Source organism: Thrips palmi, unplaced genomic scaffold, assembly GCF_012932325.1.
Source record: "Thrips palmi isolate BJ-2018 unplaced genomic scaffold, TpBJ-2018v1 HiC_scaffold_18, whole genome shotgun sequence".
NCBI lineage: Eukaryota > Metazoa > Arthropoda > Insecta > Thysanoptera > Thripidae > Thrips > Thrips palmi.
Genome location: NW_023144627.1, coordinates 8,096,812 through 8,114,084, shown reverse-complemented (window position 1 = coordinate 8,114,084; position 17,273 = coordinate 8,096,812). Strand labels below are relative to the sequence as shown.

Below are 17,273 nucleotides of genomic sequence, written 5' to 3'. Positions count from 1 at the left end.
GTTGGAAAAACTGCACTCTCTTTCCCACCCGAATACAATTACATGAATGGGGAAGGACAACTGAATGAACGATGAATGAATGTCGTTTTCGTTGCATTCGATAAATTTTTCATACCATTCAGACTAACGGGGTAGCGTTCCATTGCAGTTCGCAGGGGCTGCGTTGACAGTCAACAGTGTGTAAATGGTGGCGTGTGGATGTGGAGACTCAAAGTGGCGCATTTGTTGTCTCTTTTTGTTAAATTTTGGTTTGAATCGAAACTTTTGGTAGCATAGTTTATTCGCCCCCTGTCTTCGAGTGCCTCAACTGCATGGGATTCGCACCGTGTCAAACCCATAATGGAAAACGGGAAATGCGTCACCGATCCTGGCGACGTCGTTCGTAAACTTCAAGAGAAGGTCCGCGAATTGGAACTCCAACTTATCCAGAAGTCGTCCGACTCGAGTAACGGAGTCAGCGCGCCCCCTTCCGAACTCGATGTCGAAGACCCTCATGAAGACCTGGTGCCAGTTGATGGCCTGGACTTCTGCAGTAAAACTTGGTAAGGTTATAGGTAATTCATCTTGTTGACAACAGTGAGCTGCATACATTCTCCCTCTTTGGTCTTTGGATGCGGAGGGCACTTGCCCATGTTTGGGCAAGATAAGTGCTTGTTTAGACTGGTGCGTTCACTTCAATATTTCTTACCCAGAACAACGGGAACAGCAATTGTCTTAACGAAGCCAATGTTCATTATCGTTTTTGACTGTCATTGAAATGAATGAAATTATTTTCAACCTAAGTCAAAAGCTTTTTGTTTAATCTTAATAATTTGTCAATCAAATTTCGTCCTTCATCTATATAGATAGAGGGTGTCATTTCAGCTTAGATTATTGATGTGTTGATTGTTCTGTATATCCAATTTTTTCTTACCGCCTATCAATTAATTTTAATTTACTTGAGTTTCTAGTTTGTTTCTCTTCTTGCCATCTGGCCTATCTGATGAGGAACAAGAAAAGTCAGGATCAGATTTCCTCATGCATGTGAATCTGCTTCCAAAAATTATTTTCTTGGGGCCCCGCGATTGATTTCAAATCGCCTGAACCACAATTTGTGAGTGCGTTGTGATGCGTCTTTGCCAGTGGGTTGGTTCGCTGACCCCGCTGCTTCCTTTCCAGAGGGCAGAATTGTCATTTTTGGAAGGAGAGTGTGTCCAGTCCATCCGAGGGGCTGGCGGTGGGCGGACCGGTCCGCGGCTCCAGCTAGCTCCAGCTGCTCCGGCGCGCCGGCAATGTTTGCCTGAGATTTCCCATTTCCGCGCCGTGACGAGTGGCGTGCCCTCTGGGTCTTGCCTGCATTTTGGGCCTGTTGCTGATAAAGCAGCGTTTTGTGAACCGGATTCGTTTGCAACTAGCCACAGATTGTTCAGAAAAATATTTCCAATCTTTAAAAAAATGTATATTAAATACTTTTAGCTAAAGTGTTTTTTTTTTTTTTTTTTTTTCAAATTTTTGAAATGTAAAATATTTTTTAGCGTATTTTTTTTCTGTACCCGCGGGTTGCCTAGCTCCCCTGCCGTAGCTGCTGGCTCCCTTCCCTCTCCAGACAATGGCGTTCTGTTTCCAGGCTGGTGAGAAACGCGGCCGGCCAGGCGGGGCAGGCGGACTCCCGGGCCGAGCAAGAGGTGTTCGACGAGGTGCGGCGCAGGGCCGGGGTGGCCCACAACGCGGCCCTGTACGCCGCCGTGTGCAACGCCGAGCAAGGTGGGCATCCATCCCTCGTCCTTCGCACTTCATCAGGAATTCAAACTCCTCTCCCCAAAGTCGCCAGGGAAAACCACAGCGGACTTTTTTTTGCCATGCAAATGGCGACAAAAGAAAGGTCGCGTGGAATGCCGGCGCCCGGAAACGGGTGGACGCGGGGCTCGGCCGTAAACGGCGTGGCCATTAAATCCGAACGGCTGCGAGTTGTCGCGATCGGACTCCTGGGAGGCGCTCGGCGCACAGTGGGCCAGGAGTCCGGTGGAGGCTAAATGGGCCTCGAAGCGAAAGTGTGACCCCACCAATGGATTGCTCTCCGAACGAGCAATCCATTGGTGGGGTCACACGTTCGGTTCGAGTCCTGCTTCGCGACTCTGCAGCTCAAAACGCGTCTAGAGTTTAGGCCGCCTCCACCGGCCCACTGTGCGGCGTCCCGGCGTCCCTCGGGATCCCCGCCGCGGTGCCGCGGTCCGGTTGGCCGCCCACGCATCATCAGGGAAGTCCCCCCGGGTCCCCTGGGCGTGGTCGCCTGGCCGGCAGGCCGGCAGTAGCGTAGCGTGGGTGTGTCCGCCAGCCGCATCCTCCCGCGGTCGCGACAGTGTGCCGCCACCTAGGTACTTTGGGAATAAAAGGGAAAGGTGGTACACCACATAGAATTTTTTTCATTTGTGTGTGTGTGTGTGTGTGTGTGTGTGTGTGTGTGTGTGTGTGTGTGTGTAAATGTATGTTAAGTATGTTATAAAATTATCTACTGAGATGTCCTTCCCGTTGCCAATCCAGCGGCCTCCTTTTCCCGTCCCCGACTCCCTCCATCCCATCCCCTGGCAGCCCTGCCCGAGGCCCTGCCGACTCTCACTGAAGCGGCCCGAGAGTGCGCTCCTTTCCTCCCCTCCCCCTGACGGGCCTGGCGGGCCTGAAGGGTTGAAGGGCCTGATGCGGAAGGCAGGTGGGTCTGTCTGCAAACGCGCCTCGGTTGTTGTGGGGTTGCTATTCCTATCTGCGCGCCGCCCGCTCGGCGCCAGACCGCTGCACCGCTGCACTGCACAGTGGGCCAGAAGACAGGTGGAAGCGGCCAAATCTCTACACGCGTTTTGAGCTCCAGAGTCGCTAAATGGGACTCGAACCGAACGTCTGACCCCACCAATGGATTGGCCTACGAACGAGGAATCCATTGGTGGGGTCACACGCACGGTTCGAGTCCTGTTTAGCGACTCTGGGGCTCGAAACGTGCCTAGAGATTTGGCCGCCTGCACCGGTCTTCTGGCCCACTGTGCACCGCCGTGGTGTACTTGGACTGGCGCTGCTGCCGGTGCTATATTTACAGCCCGGCTGCGTTCCGGAGCGGCCTGACCCGAATGTGTCTCGTCGTCCTGCTCCCACGCACGGTTCGCGCACAGTGCACGCACAGCCAGCCAATGCGGGGGGCGAGGGGCGGGACAAACCGGATGCAGCGGTCTTACTCTCCTCTCACTGTCCAGTCCAATGTCAAATCAGACTTCGAACAATCTTAAAAAACAAAAACAAATAAATTTGGGTTTATGCCACCTTCGTCATGAGACTGATACCAAGTGTCACCTTTTTTTAGGTCCTAGGCCCTCCCCTAGGAAAAGACGGTTTCATTAAACTCTGTGTAGTAAGTTACTGCTATCTTTCAAGCTGCTCAGCGCTCAACATGGTTCTGGGCTCAAAATGTGAAGGGTTACCAATGTAATAAATCTAATTATTGCCTACACTCACCTTTTGAGTGTTACTGCATGCAGGGAAGTGGTTGACACTAATAGTTCCTCATTTTTAAAGCTCACTTGACACATTTTTGCATCATACATGTTCCCTAGGATGATCACTCAAATCCTTATCTATCTAGTAAACAGGATTAACAATTGAAAACTATATATTTACTGGTATTAATGTTTTTTTTAAACTTTAATAATTCTAATACAGTCAAAACAGTTTAAAGAATCAAAAATATATTTAATCAGCAAACTTGGTGAACTGAACTATCGCATGTTAACTGTCCTAATAATTAAACTTCAACCTTTTAAACAGGTGCTAAGAACAACCTATGTACTGAATCTAATCTGCTACAATCTGTTACTTACAGATCGTCGACGAAACATAGACTCAAGGACATTTACAAGACCAAAGAAGAGAATGGGCCGCCCAAGTTTGGAGTTGTTGGAGTCATTGTCTTGTCTGTCAAAGCCAACGGTAGCACAATATCCATGGGCCTCGGGATCAAATGAGATGGCTGTCGACAACCTAACTTGCACTCTCTTGGAGAGCTCTTTGTTAAATTGCAGTATGGATAATTCACAAACTGGTGACATCAACTCTCAACTCTCAATAGTCAATAAGAAACAAAAAGTATCATCTCAAACAGAAAGAAGAAGAGTAAGAATCTTAAATGTTTTTATTTCTATAGCTTATATACAGTCTGCAAAGTTTTATTTATCTGTTCTGTTCTTTGACGAAACCAGGGGAGCCTAGTTCTATCAGAAGTAAATGATGATATTTCTGATGACTTGGTATTAACGCCGAAAATTGATAATGGCAACACTGTGACAGCTTACGTTGAAAATGTTAATTATTCAAATTTAAAAGTCTCATCACAGCAAAATGATGTGCCCGAAAACATGGTAAATCTATAGCCTGATAAATTTTGAAAGGTTTTGTCCTTTTGTTTATTACTTGCCTTTTTCTTTTGCTTCCTAAACAGGAAATGCATTCAACCCTCTTGGAATCAACAGATTTTAGTACAAGTTTAATTGATAGTGCTCTTCTTGATGCTAATCTAATGGATACAATTATTGTAAACACTAAACCAAAGTTATCGGGTCCAAAAATGCATCAACTTAACAGAACTTTCACTCCATCACCTCCACCAGTACCTATGGTAAACAAGGTAAGCTATCTTTACCTCAATTTTGTAGCTTGTGTTCACTTTAATCGCAATGTGAGTACGTTTTTTTTTTCCTGAACATTTTTCTAAGAAAATTTTTTATTTTGTAGGATTGTGATCAGGTTGTTGGGCAACATCAATCGGCCAATGAAAATTTAAATAATACGTACAGAAAAGATGAAGAAAACCCTAACTGTGCTCTTTTGAACAATACCTTCTCCCTTGATGCAAATGAATCCAGTGGTTCTCAAAGGAATGTCTCATCTCTGAGAAGACCGGGTTCTACTGACAGTGGAGGTGCTGATGATGACCAACTAAGTAGTGCTTCGGAATCTAGCCACACATCATCGACCCGTCTGATGAGTGTAGGAGATGTGCAACACATAGCAAGACTGCAGGAACAAAGTAAGCTCATGCGCCTACCTCTGTCTTGTTCAGGGCATGGTTACGGTGTACTTTCATCTTAAACAGTTCCTCTTTTCTCTGTTTTTAAATGCTTTTTAAAATTTTGTTGTCTTATTCTTGATTTCTTAGGCCTTGTAATTTCCACACCAGTTCACCGTCACCTAGCAAAGGGTATGTACAGAACTCCTTTTATGTTACTGACTATTTTGTTTTGTATCAGTGCCTGAATTTCACTTAATTTAATTTCTTACCCCAGTTATTGACTATGCTGAGGACATATCTCCAATTTTACGAAGTAATGGTCCTGACTGTGGAAGGTCCAGTGGGAGTTCTGAAATTCAAACAGGAGGTTATTTATCGGACCATTCATCTCGAAGTCCTATGAGCTCTCTACATTCAAGCCCTGCTGGCAGTCCATTTGGTTCAAGCACTATGCTGCCTGGATCCAATTTAGCCCAAGTGCAAGGTAAGCGTAACATAAATTTTGATGGTTTTTGTAGCAATTATGTTCATATTTGTTATGTTTGATTTCGGTCTTTCTTTCCAATTTTCGTTTTAGATTCAAGACTATCCTACCGTCCTAATGGAATGCTTCAGCGGAAAAACACCTACGGTTTGATACCACCCCCTAAGACCAAGGTAATTTGTTAGGAGCCACATTCCTTTCTGTTTTTTACATAGTTACATCCTTAAAATGTGTCCTCTAATTTCATGTTTTTAAATTTGTTGCCACCACAGGAAAGAGGTTTGCGCCCACCTGCTCCTTCTGTTGTCCCATCCTTGTCGAGGCCAACGGTTCGTTCAGGGCTTCGTCCTCCGATGGTCAGAACCAACATACCAGGACCAGGATCATCAGGATTGCCAAGGCCAGCTGGCACAGGCATCCCACGACCAGCTTCTTTGTCGAGAATCCCTCCACCGAAAGTCAGGTGCAGTACTTTTCCCCCTTTTTTAGATTGCAGCTGCCAAAGAGTGATGGTGTGATGATTTTATGATAATTTTATTTTGTTCCAGATCTTCTGTGCCTCGGCCCTCTAGAAAAGAGTGGACAGATGAATGCTACTGATGCACAGGTACTGTACTGTTTTCTGCATCATGTGCCAAATTAACTCAAAATCAAACTGAAGTTCAGAAGAAAAGCTGAATGAATGAATGAAACAAATTTGACCTGTAGCCTGATCCGAACTACTACCTAGTCTGTTGGTTGTCATAAGTATATTTTGTTGTACTGCAATTTTTATATTTTTATCACATTTAAGTTGGCAAAGCTAATTTTTCTGTGGATTGTATGATAATAATTTACTGTTGAATGGCTCCTAAACAGACCATTTTAAAAGGTAGTATTGGAGCAAACTTTTATTTTCTTTTACTGTCAACTTCTATATATTTTACTAAACACTACAAATCGACTATATCAAACCCAAAATAGTTGTTCCCAAAGGACCATATGTTTTAAAATTTGCCTCAAATACTGTACATGGAAAAGTCAGCTCCATAATTTCTCTATCTTAAACCAAATTTATATTTCACGCTTCGCATAATATATTTTCAAATGTTCAAATTTTAGTAGTTTTAATTGGTAGTTCATTATATTTGCAGTAGTTATGTAACTTGACCTCTGTATTTAATGCATGGCTTGTGAGTGGTCCTAAAGTTATGTAGAAATCAGCTTTAAATTTTCACCTTGCCACAGTGGTCTTATAAGAAACGAATAATATATGTACAACAGGGTATTCAGAGTATTTAACTTGTACTGAAACTATTGCTCTGTATCAGGAACACATGGGTGCATTCATAATTTTTCACAGTTTATCTTTAAATATATTCTCAACAACTTTGAGATTGTGTGAGGCAGAATCCAGAATGATGATGCATAATATGAATATTTTTTTGGTACTTGATTGTATCTGAGGTGTCTTAAAACCAAAGACCTCTAATTGAGAATACATGTGTGATAGATGTGAGTGTGTGTGCTGTTATATTTATGTTGATATTTTTGAAACTGACTAATTGCTTATTTTTAGAGAAAAGATTTTCCTTCTTTTTTTACATGTGTATCGTAAGTGTCAGGGTCCAATTTTTTTTTTTTTTTGTGTATTGCATTGCTCTGCCTTATTAACTCATTGAAATCCCTACTCAATAATTGGAACTGATTGGGCAAGGGTGTAAAATATTAATTCTCATTGCCACCCTGTGATCTATTGTTGAGGAGGTACTAGTTCTTTGTGGCTAGCTTGTTGTCGTTCTAAAGAAGATTTTTATTCTGAACAAATTGTTTTGTGTTTCTGATTCTGTTGCACAGGGACCAAATGGACAAAGAAACTTGTCAATGTGTCCTCTTTACTTTTCTTTACTGGCTTGTAAAGATAAAGAGCAGCAGACAGATAAGAACTCCACTGTTAATTTCATATTTATTTAATAGCTGAGTGGATCCCTGTCATGGGACATAGCCTGTTGAATGTTTTTGTAAGCAAGCGTATGTTCTAACAGTTACAGTTGCTATATGTGAAAATGAATCAGGGGAAATAAATGCATCGGACAAGTAAATGAAATACCCTAAGACTTAATCTTTGGGGATGGACTTCTTTTATTTTTTCTCAGTCTGCAGATGACTAAATGAATTGTTACTCTGATGATCATTTTGGAACATGATTACATGTCATCTAAAATTGGCAAAAATGGTTCCAATCAGAGGGTAGCTATTGCTACTTCTATTGTAACATTTACTTCTTTATTTCTCCAAATGCAATAAATATGATATTTGTTATTTACACCTATCTGAGTTTGTTTTGTCTTCCTGTATCCCATGACTGGGTCTGTAACGACCAATGTCTTTTAATCACATCAACACGCTTATGACTTGCCAAAAAACTGCAGAGAAATCTATATTCAAGCAGCTTTTCTCTTTGAGGTGGAAGTGTAATTTTCATTTCTTGGAACACCGTTTCCATTGTGCTTCAGCGCACCATTTCCATTCTGTGTTAAAATAACATTTCCGTTCTGCTTCAGCACACCATTTCCGTTCTGTACTAAATTACCCTTTCCATTCTGCTTGCTGTGTTCCATTCGGCTGGCATCTGTTAACAAAACACCATAAATTCAATAAAAAACATTCATCCACCTGCAGCGTTTTATGGTGAAGAAAAAGGAGAGGGTGACAAACCTTTTCGCTCCTTTGTGAATAACTTCCAAAGTTCTAGGAACGGCATTTCGAAGGTGAGGGACAGGACGATGGATGCTGCAAAGATCACTGCGAACTCGCCGATGTTGAGCTTTGCAGGGAGAAGTCACACAGATGATGGTAATGTCACACATAAAACTAGCGGAAACCTACTTTTTTTCGTTACCAAGTAACGAAGTAACCAAGTAGCCTCACCAAGTGGCGGATGTTATAATAGTCGACGTGCTTGGTGGTGCCCACGTTGTAGAAGAAGACGGGGAACTGGGTCAGGTAGAGCGCGAAGGCGAATTTGGCGAACACCGACCACCCGCGCCACGACACGAGGCGTTGCAGCAGTCCTGGAAAGGTGTGAGACATGCGCACACTGTAGGAGTCCGGCACACAAAGGTGCAGACAAACACAACGAGGGGGACTTCCCTCCCCGCTTCGGCCGCACAGTGGGCCAGAAGACCGGTGGAGGTGGCCAGAGCTCCAGACGCTCGAACCGAACGTGGGACCCCACCAATAGATTCCTCGTTCTGAGAGCAATCCATAGGTGGAGTCACACGTTCGGTTCGAGTCCTGGTTAGCGACTCTGGAGCTCAAAACGCGTCTAGAGCTTTGGCCGCCTCTACCGGTCTTCTGGCTCACTGTGGGCCGCCTACCTCCGGCGTCCCTGGCGCAGGCCAGCGTGCCCCAGCACACGAAGGCGCTCCACAGGATGGGCGCGAAGGCGGCGTACAGGGCCGCGGCGCCGGCGTCGTAGCGGTACTCGGGGGTGCCGGTCTCGTAGGGCCCCAGCACCGGCAGCAGCCCGAGCGGCACGAACACCAGCCAGCCGAGGGTCGCCCACGCCTGCGACAAGGCCGTGAGCGTCAATAGCAAGCCACGCGCCAGGGAAGGGGTCGACCCACATTGGGCTAGAGCACCGCTGAAGGCGGCCAAAACTCTAGACGCGTTTTGAGCTCCAGAGTCGCAAAACGAACGTCTGACCCCAGCAATGGATTGCTCTCCGAACGAGGAATCCATCGGTGGGGTCACACGCTCGGTTCGAGTCCCGTTTAGCGGCTCTGGAGCTCAAAGCGCCGTTTAGAGTGTTGGCCGCCTGCGCCGGTCTTCTGGCATCCTGGAGGTGGCCGTCAAGGTGCTCACCCTGGAGAAGCGGAAGGACTCGGGCACGCGGTGCAGCGCGTAGCCCAGCGCCACTCCCATGACGTACACCGTGAGTCGGTGCGTGGGCAGGATGTACGATAGGTTGGCCGTGCGGAACATGTCGGACACCGGCACGCCGAAGTAGACGATGGTGCTGAGCTTGTTGTCGAGCACGACGCCGTGCCGCAGCGCGGTGGACCAGGCGGCCAGGGCGGCCAGCAGGCCGGCGCCGAGCCGCGGCCACCGCCACACCGGGTACACCAGCAGCGGCGCCACGGCGAACAACTGCATGTCGATGCCGAGCTGGTGCGTGTGCGTCAGGCACTGGAAAAAAACGAATTTTTATAGTGTACGGCCTGCAAGTATTTGCGCGGCGGCGCGCCGCGACGGTGTTTGCTCATTGCTCACCATCTCCTCGAAGCCGTACAGGTTGTGGACGTACAGGACGTTCCGCCACCAGTGCTGGCGGCACAGCGCCGCGTGCGGCGTCACCACCATGCCCCACATGGGGCCGCCGCCGAGGCCGGGCAGCAGCAGTGTGCACAGCACCATCAGGGCCACGAGCAGGGGCGTCAGCCTGCAGCGAAAAGGGGTAAAGTGAGAAGTAGTCGAAGCGGCCGTACAGTGGGACAGAAGACAGGTGGAGGCGGTCAAAACTCTAGACGCGTTTTGAGCTGCAGAGTCGCTAAGTGGGACTCGAACCGAACGTGTGACCCCACCAATGGATTCCTCGTGCGGAGAGCAATCCATTGGTGGGGTCACACGGCGGCGAGGAAAACGAAAAGCGCGGCTGCCGCCCGGGGTCGAACCCGCGCCTGGCGTGCTCGGCGTGCTCGGCGTACCTGACGTAGCGGTCCAGCATTCGGCGCAGGATGTTGACGCTGCCGGTGCGGTCCAGCTGGCGCAGCAGGGAGCGCGCGGCCAGGGCGCCGCTCAGCAGGATGAAGCAGTCGGTGTAGAGGATGGCGACGCGCCCGATGACGGACCACGGCCTGCCCAGGACCGCCACGGCCGCGGTGCGGTTGGCGTACGGCTGGTACAGCATGGCCACGGACTTGTGCGCCACGAGGAGGCCCAGGGCGTTGATGCCGCGCACGCCGTTCAGCACGGCCACCTCGCTGCAGCACGAGTCACCGTCACTCTCAGGGCAGCCGCAGCAGGCAGAACGCACAGTGGGCCAGTAACCGGTGGAGGCGGCCACAACTCTAGGCGCGTTTTGAGCTCCAGAGTCGCTGAATGGGACTCGAACTGAACGTGTGACCCCACCAATGGATTGCTCTCCGAACGAGGAATCCATTGGTGGGGTCACACGTTCGGTTCGAGTTCTGTTTAGCTACTCTGGAGCTCAAAACACGTCCCGCGGTCTTCTGGCCCACTGTGGAACGCCCCGCGATGCACCAGTGTCGAAAGGGTTGCCGATCTTAGCCTGCCTTCTGTGCGATACCCGTGGTTCACTTCCCAGGCAGGCTGAGGCTGGCAACCCTTTCGACACCATCGTGGGTGTTTGATTGGAGTTTCCGGGCCTCACCCGTCCTTGTCGCCAGCGGTGGAGGTCATGCGCTGCCAGTTCCGGCGCGCCGACACGCAGTGCACGATGCGCAGCAGCGCGGCGGGGCCCTCCTTGTCCAGGCAGACGACGTCGATGAAGGTGGCCACGGCCACGGCCGCCACCGTCCACCAGAGCGCGCACCTAGCCAGCCACGCGCCGAAGCTGTCCGCGGGCTCCTGCTGGCCCTGCGCGCGGCACATCTCCGGCGGCACGGACGCCCGGAAGGCGAGGCCCTTGGCGGCCGCGGCGGCCGTGGCGGTGTTCAGCACGTACTCCATGGCGGCGCGGAGCTCCTCGCCGGAGCAGGCGGCCGGCGCGCACACCCCCAAGTACGCGGCGGAGAAGCGCGGCACGCGGTGCCCGATCTGCAAGGGAGGCTGTCAGCGAGCGTCGCACAGTGGGCCGGAAGACCGGTGGAGGCGGCCAAAACCCTAGACGCGTTTTGAACTTCAGAGTCGCTAAATGGGACGCGAATCGAACGTGTGACCCCACCAATGGATTCCTCGTTCGGAGAGCAATCCATTGGTGGGGTCACACGCACGGTTTGAGTCCCATTTAGTGACTCTGGAGCTCAAAACGCGTCTAGAGCTTTGGCCGCCTCCACCGGTGTTCTGGCCCACTGTGCGTCGCTGTCTCCCTCGCACTCGATCGTGCAGCCCCAAGCCCCACGAGTGCGAGAGAGACAGAGAGAGGCGGCGGAGTCGGCGGGCGACAGTGTCGCGGCACTCACGTCATTGAAGCTGCTTCTGAACGGCGTGTGCGAGTGCAGCAGCCTGCTGATCTCCGCCAGCGCGGGGTTCTCGTCCGGGACGTCCAGCGCCACGGACGCCAGGCAGTACGCCGGCCGGGCGACGCCGCTGGAGGGGCAGTCGGCCTGAACCAACAACAACAACAATATTCCAGAAACGACAAGAATTTTTGAAAATGGACGGGTGTGCATTGAACGTGGTTGACCTTGTAGTCGGGCCAGGCGTCGACGAGCAGGTCCAGGCCCAGGCACTCGTCGTAGTCGCCCAGCTGGTTGACGTTGCCGCTCAGCAGGCCGGCGGGCAGGCGGGCGCTGGCGTCGACCCCTGCACAGCCACGCAGCGCTCTTTTAAGGACGCACAGTGGGCCAGAAGACCGGTGGAGGCGGCCAAAATCCCGGACGCGTTTTGAGCTCCAGAGTCGCTCAATGGGACTCGAACCGATCGTGCGACCCCCACCAATGGATTGCTCTCCGAACGAGGAATCCATTGGTGGGGTCACACGTTCGGTTCGAGTCCCATTTAGCGACTCTGGAACTCAAAACGCGTCCGGGATTTTGGCCGCCTCCACCGGTCTTCTGGCCCACTGTACGCTCCTTGAGGGACGGTCCCTCGGAAGGAAACAGGAAGGTGTCGAAACGTGCTCGCTGTGCGACGCGCGACTCTATCGAGTCTATTCTTCTCTCCGGCCATAGACATTCATGAAAGCAGTGCGTCGCAATCCGCAGGCCAGCGCGGCGACGCGCCGTTTACTTTCACCCGTTCGGCCAGGCTCGAGTTCAAAGTGTGTTTGCCCTTTGGAACTTCCCGTGGAAGTCGCCTTTGCTCTACTAGGCGCTCAACAGCTTTTAGCCAGCGCTGCCGCACGCGTGTGGGGTCTCACGTTCGGTTCGAGTCCCACTTAGCGACTCTGGAGCTCAAAACGCGTCTAGAGTTTTGGCCGCCTCCACCCACTGTGTGCCGGTGAAGTCGAGCGTAGGCAATCGCGCTTGCCTGTTCCCATTTCTCCATGGCACGTCCAACGTTTCTCGTCCCTTCCGATTTGGCCCACTGTACTCACACTTGAGTGCCCAGAGGTGGCCGTCGAGGGCGGCCCGGACGACATGGCGGGTCTGCTGGCTACACTGGCAAGAGGCGTTGACGGCGGGCAGCGCGTCGGACAGCCGCGCCAGCAGACTTCCCCGCACGGCAGGCTGCACCAGGCTCGCCACTGGAAAAAACAATTGCCGGCCGCGGACGGTGGATGAAGTGGAAACACAAAGGTGGAAGTAGTTCGAGTGTTTTGAACGGGGTGGCGCAGTAGGCCGGAAGGCCGATGGAGGCGGCCAAAACTCTACACGCGTTTTGAGCTCCAGAGTCGCTAAAGGGGACTCGAACCGAACGTGTGACCCCACCAATGGATTCCCTGTTCGGAGAGCAATGCATTGGTGGGGTCACACGTTCGGTTCGAGTCCCATTTAGCGACTCTGGAGCTCAAAACGCGTCTGAAATTTGGGCCGCCTCCAGCGGTCTGCTGGCGCTCTGTGGGTGGGGGCTTACGTTCCGACGCGGTGCCCGAGACGCCGTGCCCCGCGAGGAAGGCGGCGGAGCACACCAGGAAGAGCAGGCGGGCCATTCTACCGCCTGCAGTGAAGGCCAAGGGCAGCCTAGGGTCTACCGGGGAAGAGGCGCTCGGTCAAGTCGGGGAGTCATCCGCCTTGAAACAGTGGAAAAGACTCGTCATCGGGTCAGAGAGCCACGGCAAAAATGAGAAACCATAAAAATAAGTACAATTCGAGCTCAGCGACGGCCTTCGACGGGCGTGGCGTCATTTCGCCCCAAGCAGTCATCACCGGGGCACTCGTGGTGGCCGCGCGCGCTAGTGCACCGTGTTGCGACACGCAGGTCTGAGGTTCGAATCCGGCCCGGGCCTCCTCTATTTTTTCCTCGTCGAACACGGGTCACACAAAGGTGACTCCAAACGCAACCAGCGTCTTTTCTTGGCCCCGTGGCTGACTGACGGTCAGCATGGTTTCCACGAGTTTTCACGATAAACGACGCGCGGCGCGCCAACGGCTGATTGAATGGGAGCGGCTGGACAGCGCTCTACCGGCTCGCGGCGCCGACTGCCGTCGGCACGCCGACTCCAGGCCGGTCTCGCTGGAGGCTGGTCCGCTCGAGGTCCGCTCGCCTTGAAGTCGCGGCGGCGCGGTGGCGGCGCGTGGCGCGCTGGGCGCCTTGACCCGGTCTTGGTCTTCCCCGCCCCGCCTCAGCGCCACACGCGCTATTGAAAACATTGAAACCGAGAGTGGACTCGTGGAAATCAACACGCTGGCTTCCTGGGACGCCCATCTTTGTTTGTCTCAGGCTGCCGCCGTCGCTGGCGCTGTGCGTCCACTGTGATGTGTTTCCCCACTGGCCGCCGGGCACAACAGCGAGAGCGTCAAGGCGGCCTGCAGCTGTGACCGGCGGCCAGTGCGATCGACGCCGCACTCACCTGGTCCTAAAACCATGCCGTGCTGTCCACTGCGTCTCCGGGCCCCCACTGGCCTGGCTGTGCCGCACCGGACGAGACCGCGCCGACCGCGAGCACACTGGTGACTGGAGGGGCGGGGAGGGGGGGGGGCAGCCGCGGCCAGCCGCGCGGGCTGCGTACTTTGGCCGCCTCGGGCGCGTGTGTCTCGCCAGTGGGGTGTGACATGCATGTGAGATGCCTTCCCGACACGCCGTCCGTCTGCCAGGGAGCGGCTCCTCTAGGGTGGCTGCTGCTGTTGCTGGTGTGCTCACAGGATTCTGCGTCTGACTCGCGGGCGATCCGGACGCAGCACCAAAGCCAAAACCGGCGAGTGCGGTCAGCGCCGCCGTGTCAGCCCGCGGCATGCCCGCGGCATGCCAGTGTCAACGTGTGGTCAGACGTAACCTGTGGTCTTGTTCTGCCCGCTTATCGCTTATTAATCCAACCAAGCGGAGCCGAAAATTCCCCTTTCACGCAGTTCTCTGCGCGATTACGTGCCAAACGCCACGTTGCTTCTGAGTGGAAAATCTGGTTGCCAGTCAAGTCGCGCTGTGCCGCGCTGACAATATTTAGAGACTCAGGTACTGGTGTGTGAAATAAAAGAAGGCCCCACCTTTGTATTATAACTCATATACTCGTTTTTATTTCCTCCGAGATTAGTGACAAAGCATAGGTCGGTACAATTTCATACAAATTAAAGTTTTGCTGTAGAACAAAATATAATGCATACACAATGGCCACAAATCATTCAATGAGTTTGCGGACTTTTCATTTTAACGCACCCAGATGCATTCATTCGGATCTGGAGTTTTCTCCAATTACCTCTCCATTCATCTAATCTCATCCTCCAAATTCACTTCTTATAATTAAAACAAAGCAGTTATGATTTATAGAGGAGAACACCTGAGCAAGCCTAAGTGCACACCATCTAAACTACGCCTCAAGTTATTCTTCCCCTGCTCACTCACTGAACTTCAACCGGACAGAAACCACAAAAATACATTTCAAAAGCTATGATGCTACAAGGAAAGGCGTGGTTTGAACAACAATAACAACAACATTATAAGCCAGCATATGGCATAGAAAGATTTTTAGCTATTAACTATTTAAATAATAATTCGCAGTCACACATTAACAAACGTTGACGCAACTTTCGATTAAAAAGCACCCTTCTGCCGATGAGAGCAGTGACCCTTTCTTTATTTCACCAAATATTCAATCATAATAAGTACTAGCAGCTGGATTTAGAAATACCAGGCTGAGCTATACATGCAGCAGTACCAAATTAAGAATTTAAAAAGTGTTTAGAAAACGGATTATTGCATGAACAGCGAAATACCTACAGAGCTATCAGCGACAAGGTAAAATATGAAACATTTCTAACTGTCACCGATCTGATGCCCATACGAAAGGAATAATACATAAACGTGGCAACATATTTTTTCCTATGCAAGAGACATCAAGAGTGTATGAATTTAAACGAGGCAAAGGAAATATGAATGAATAGTTTGGTACTTGATGTATACATATACGCAAGATAACAACCTATGCTAGGTATTTAATCTATTGGAAACCAGTAGGCAATACAGAAGAAACAAAGACATAACAGCAATTCGGTCGTCGTGGGAACCACGGGCACGCTGCGTCTCCGTGCGGGGAGTCGCATTCGTGACGCGCGGATCTCACGAACAGAAGCTCTCGGGACAAGTCACACTCGGGGAGTTGGTCCGGGACCGGCTGGTGGTGGCGAGGGAGGCTAGGCCAGGGCTAGGCCGTGGCGATGCGCTGCTTCTGTCGCCGCGCCGCCGCGTCACCGCCCGGTGTCCGCACAGTCAAATGGGCCTATCTGGCTGCGTGGACAGCGGGGTGACGCCAAGGGCTGGGCCGAAGGCTGGGCCGAAGGTTCGCCTCACTGCTTCTCCTCCACCGAGTCCGCTTCCTCGTCCTCCGGGGCCTCGGCTACAACAGAACGAAGGCGGCAATGTAGCGGCGGCCGAGCACAGCGACCCGCTGCCGGACGCGCCGGGAGCGGGTCTACATCTACGGCACGGTCCTACACGTCTCCGGAAGGGAGCTTGACTATTTACAGTTTGGTTAAAGAAAACTGATACAAGATACCTACGGCACGAGTGCCACTGTTAATGTCGCTCTATGTTATGAGAACCCTAATTGAATCAAAACAACGCAACGTACCAAACAGAAGAAAAAACAAAACAAACAAAACGAAAGAAAATAGAAAGAAACCAAACCGTGCAAAATTACACCAAACTGGCTACGAATGTACAACAAATCACACATATGACTACACAAATTTCAGGAACATAAAACACTGCAGTACATCTGCTCTCGGACCAGCATGGCTGGAAAGCTGAAATATCGAAAATTCAAGGAATAGGAAACATCGAAATGAAAGAAAATGAAAGAGCACCTACAAGATTTTTTTTCTCGCCCTCAACTAGGGGGCTCGAGGGGTACCAAATGTATAACAAGCATTCTGTAGGCAGCGTATGGATACCATGCTTTTACAGAAGGGAAGGCCATGCACTCTGATCCCACCCAATGCAGTTGCCTCTGTTCACTGCGGAACAGTGCAGCAGTTTCTCTCGGCTACCTGCCAGCAAGACTATCGAGCGAGCCGCATTTTGTTGCGCATGAAGATCAAGCTTCGTGAAAGTTTCACCCTGTAGCAGCCCACTGCACAGTGTTGTCACAAAAGTAGGCAAAACTTTGTGTCGAAGGCTTGTTGCGAACTGCAGCCTGCCCACAAGACAATACTCGGGCTTTGCTCCCGTGAGGTTGCCTAGTAGACAGCCTGTGGTTGGCAACCCTATCAAAATGCCTACGTGTGGCCACCCTGCTGCTGCTAGTGGCAAGCGCCTGATGACTTCAGGATAGGCAACCCGTCACAGAGGAGCGTTCAACGGGACTGCCTACCCTGGGCCTCGCAGGCGCTCCCATCAGTCGGGAAGCGAGGAAGACGCTACGCAGTTGCTTTCGAGAGTAAAAGCAGCATCATGTTTGCCTCAAGCTCAATGCGTCTATAGAAGCCGAAAAAAAAATCTTCAACAGGGAAACCGTTTTGGTCTGTATAGTTGTTACACTACGAGCCGCATGCATAGCCATAAAGA

At 51.1% G+C, this 17,273-nt stretch overlaps 3 protein-coding genes across 5 annotated transcripts in view; 1 reads left to right on the top strand and 2 right to left on the bottom strand.

Annotated features, from left to right (window-relative positions):
- Positions 1-110: 110 nt before the first annotated feature.
- LOC117644384 lies at positions 111-7,815 on the top strand. 2 transcript variants are annotated; one of them, XM_034383795.1, is made up of 11 exons: positions 111-542; positions 1,607-1,743; positions 3,842-4,131; positions 4,218-4,376; positions 4,457-4,642; positions 4,750-5,044; positions 5,174-5,215; positions 5,301-5,510; positions 5,604-5,683; positions 5,783-5,973; positions 6,059-7,815. In XM_034383795.1, the coding sequence occupies exons 1-11, from the start codon at positions 340-342 to the stop codon at positions 6,108-6,110; spliced, it is 1,845 nt and encodes a 614-aa protein (XP_034239686.1). In that variant the 5' UTR covers positions 111-339; the 3' UTR covers positions 6,111-7,815. The 2 variants fall into 2 exon arrangements, with proteins under 2 accessions (XP_034239686.1, XP_034239687.1); XM_034383796.1 differs by lacking the exon at positions 1,607-1,743 and having other exon boundaries at positions 346-542.
- Positions 7,588-14,221, bottom strand: LOC117644383 (O-acyltransferase like protein-like). 2 transcript variants are annotated; one of them, XM_034383794.1, is made up of 13 exons: positions 14,128-14,221; positions 13,191-13,347; positions 12,712-12,861; positions 11,860-11,978; positions 11,636-11,779; positions 10,885-11,270; positions 10,199-10,474; positions 9,765-9,933; positions 9,357-9,680; positions 8,870-9,059; positions 8,421-8,563; positions 8,208-8,316; positions 7,588-8,121 (listed from the first exon to the last, which is right to left on the bottom strand). In XM_034383794.1, the coding sequence occupies exons 2-13, from the start codon at positions 13,264-13,266 to the stop codon at positions 7,934-7,936; spliced, it is 2,274 nt and encodes a 757-aa protein (XP_034239685.1). In that variant the 5' UTR covers positions 13,267-13,347; positions 14,128-14,221; the 3' UTR covers positions 7,588-7,933. The 2 variants fall into 2 exon arrangements, with proteins under 2 accessions (XP_034239685.1, XP_034239684.1); XM_034383793.1 differs by lacking the exon at positions 14,128-14,221 and adding an exon at positions 13,422-13,744.
- A 538-nt stretch (positions 14,222-14,759) lies between these two features.
- The window catches only part of LOC117644674, a 41,528-nt gene continuing 39,014 nt past the window's right edge, over positions 14,760-17,273 (bottom strand). Inside the window, exon 8 of the mRNA XM_034384285.1 lies at positions 14,760-16,104. Within this exon, the coding sequence (XP_034240176.1) occupies positions 16,055-16,104 (50 nt within the window). The 3' untranslated portion in view covers positions 14,760-16,054. The remainder of the gene's footprint in view (positions 16,105-17,273) is intronic.

What these genes read in the sequence shown, in the direction of transcription:
- LOC117644384 (XM_034383795.1), top strand. Translation starts at nt 340, where the DNA reads ATGGAAAACGGGAAATGCGTCACCGATCCTGGCGACGTCGTTCGTAAA. An exon ending in CGTGTGCAACGCCGAGCAAG is followed by an intron (nt 1,744 to 3,841) that starts GTGGGCATCCAT and finishes TGTTACTTACAG; the next exon opens with ATCGTCGACGAAACATAGAC. An exon ending in CAATTTAGCCCAAGTGCAAG is followed by an intron (nt 5,511 to 5,603) that starts GTAAGCGTAACA and finishes TTTTCGTTTTAG; the next exon opens with ATTCAAGACTATCCTACCGT.
- LOC117644383 (XM_034383794.1), bottom strand. Translation starts at nt 13,266, where the DNA reads ATGGCCCGCCTGCTCTTCCTGGTGTGCTCCGCCGCCTTCCTCGCGGGG. An exon ending in TCAGAAGCAGCTTCAATGAC is followed by an intron (nt 11,271 to 11,635) that starts GTGAGTGCCGCG and finishes CCTCCCTTGCAG; the next exon opens with ATCGGGCACCGCGTGCCGCG. An exon ending in TGTACGGCTTCGAGGAGATG is followed by an intron (nt 9,681 to 9,764) that starts GTGAGCAATGAG and finishes GTTTTTTTCCAG; the next exon opens with TGCCTGACGCACACGCACCA.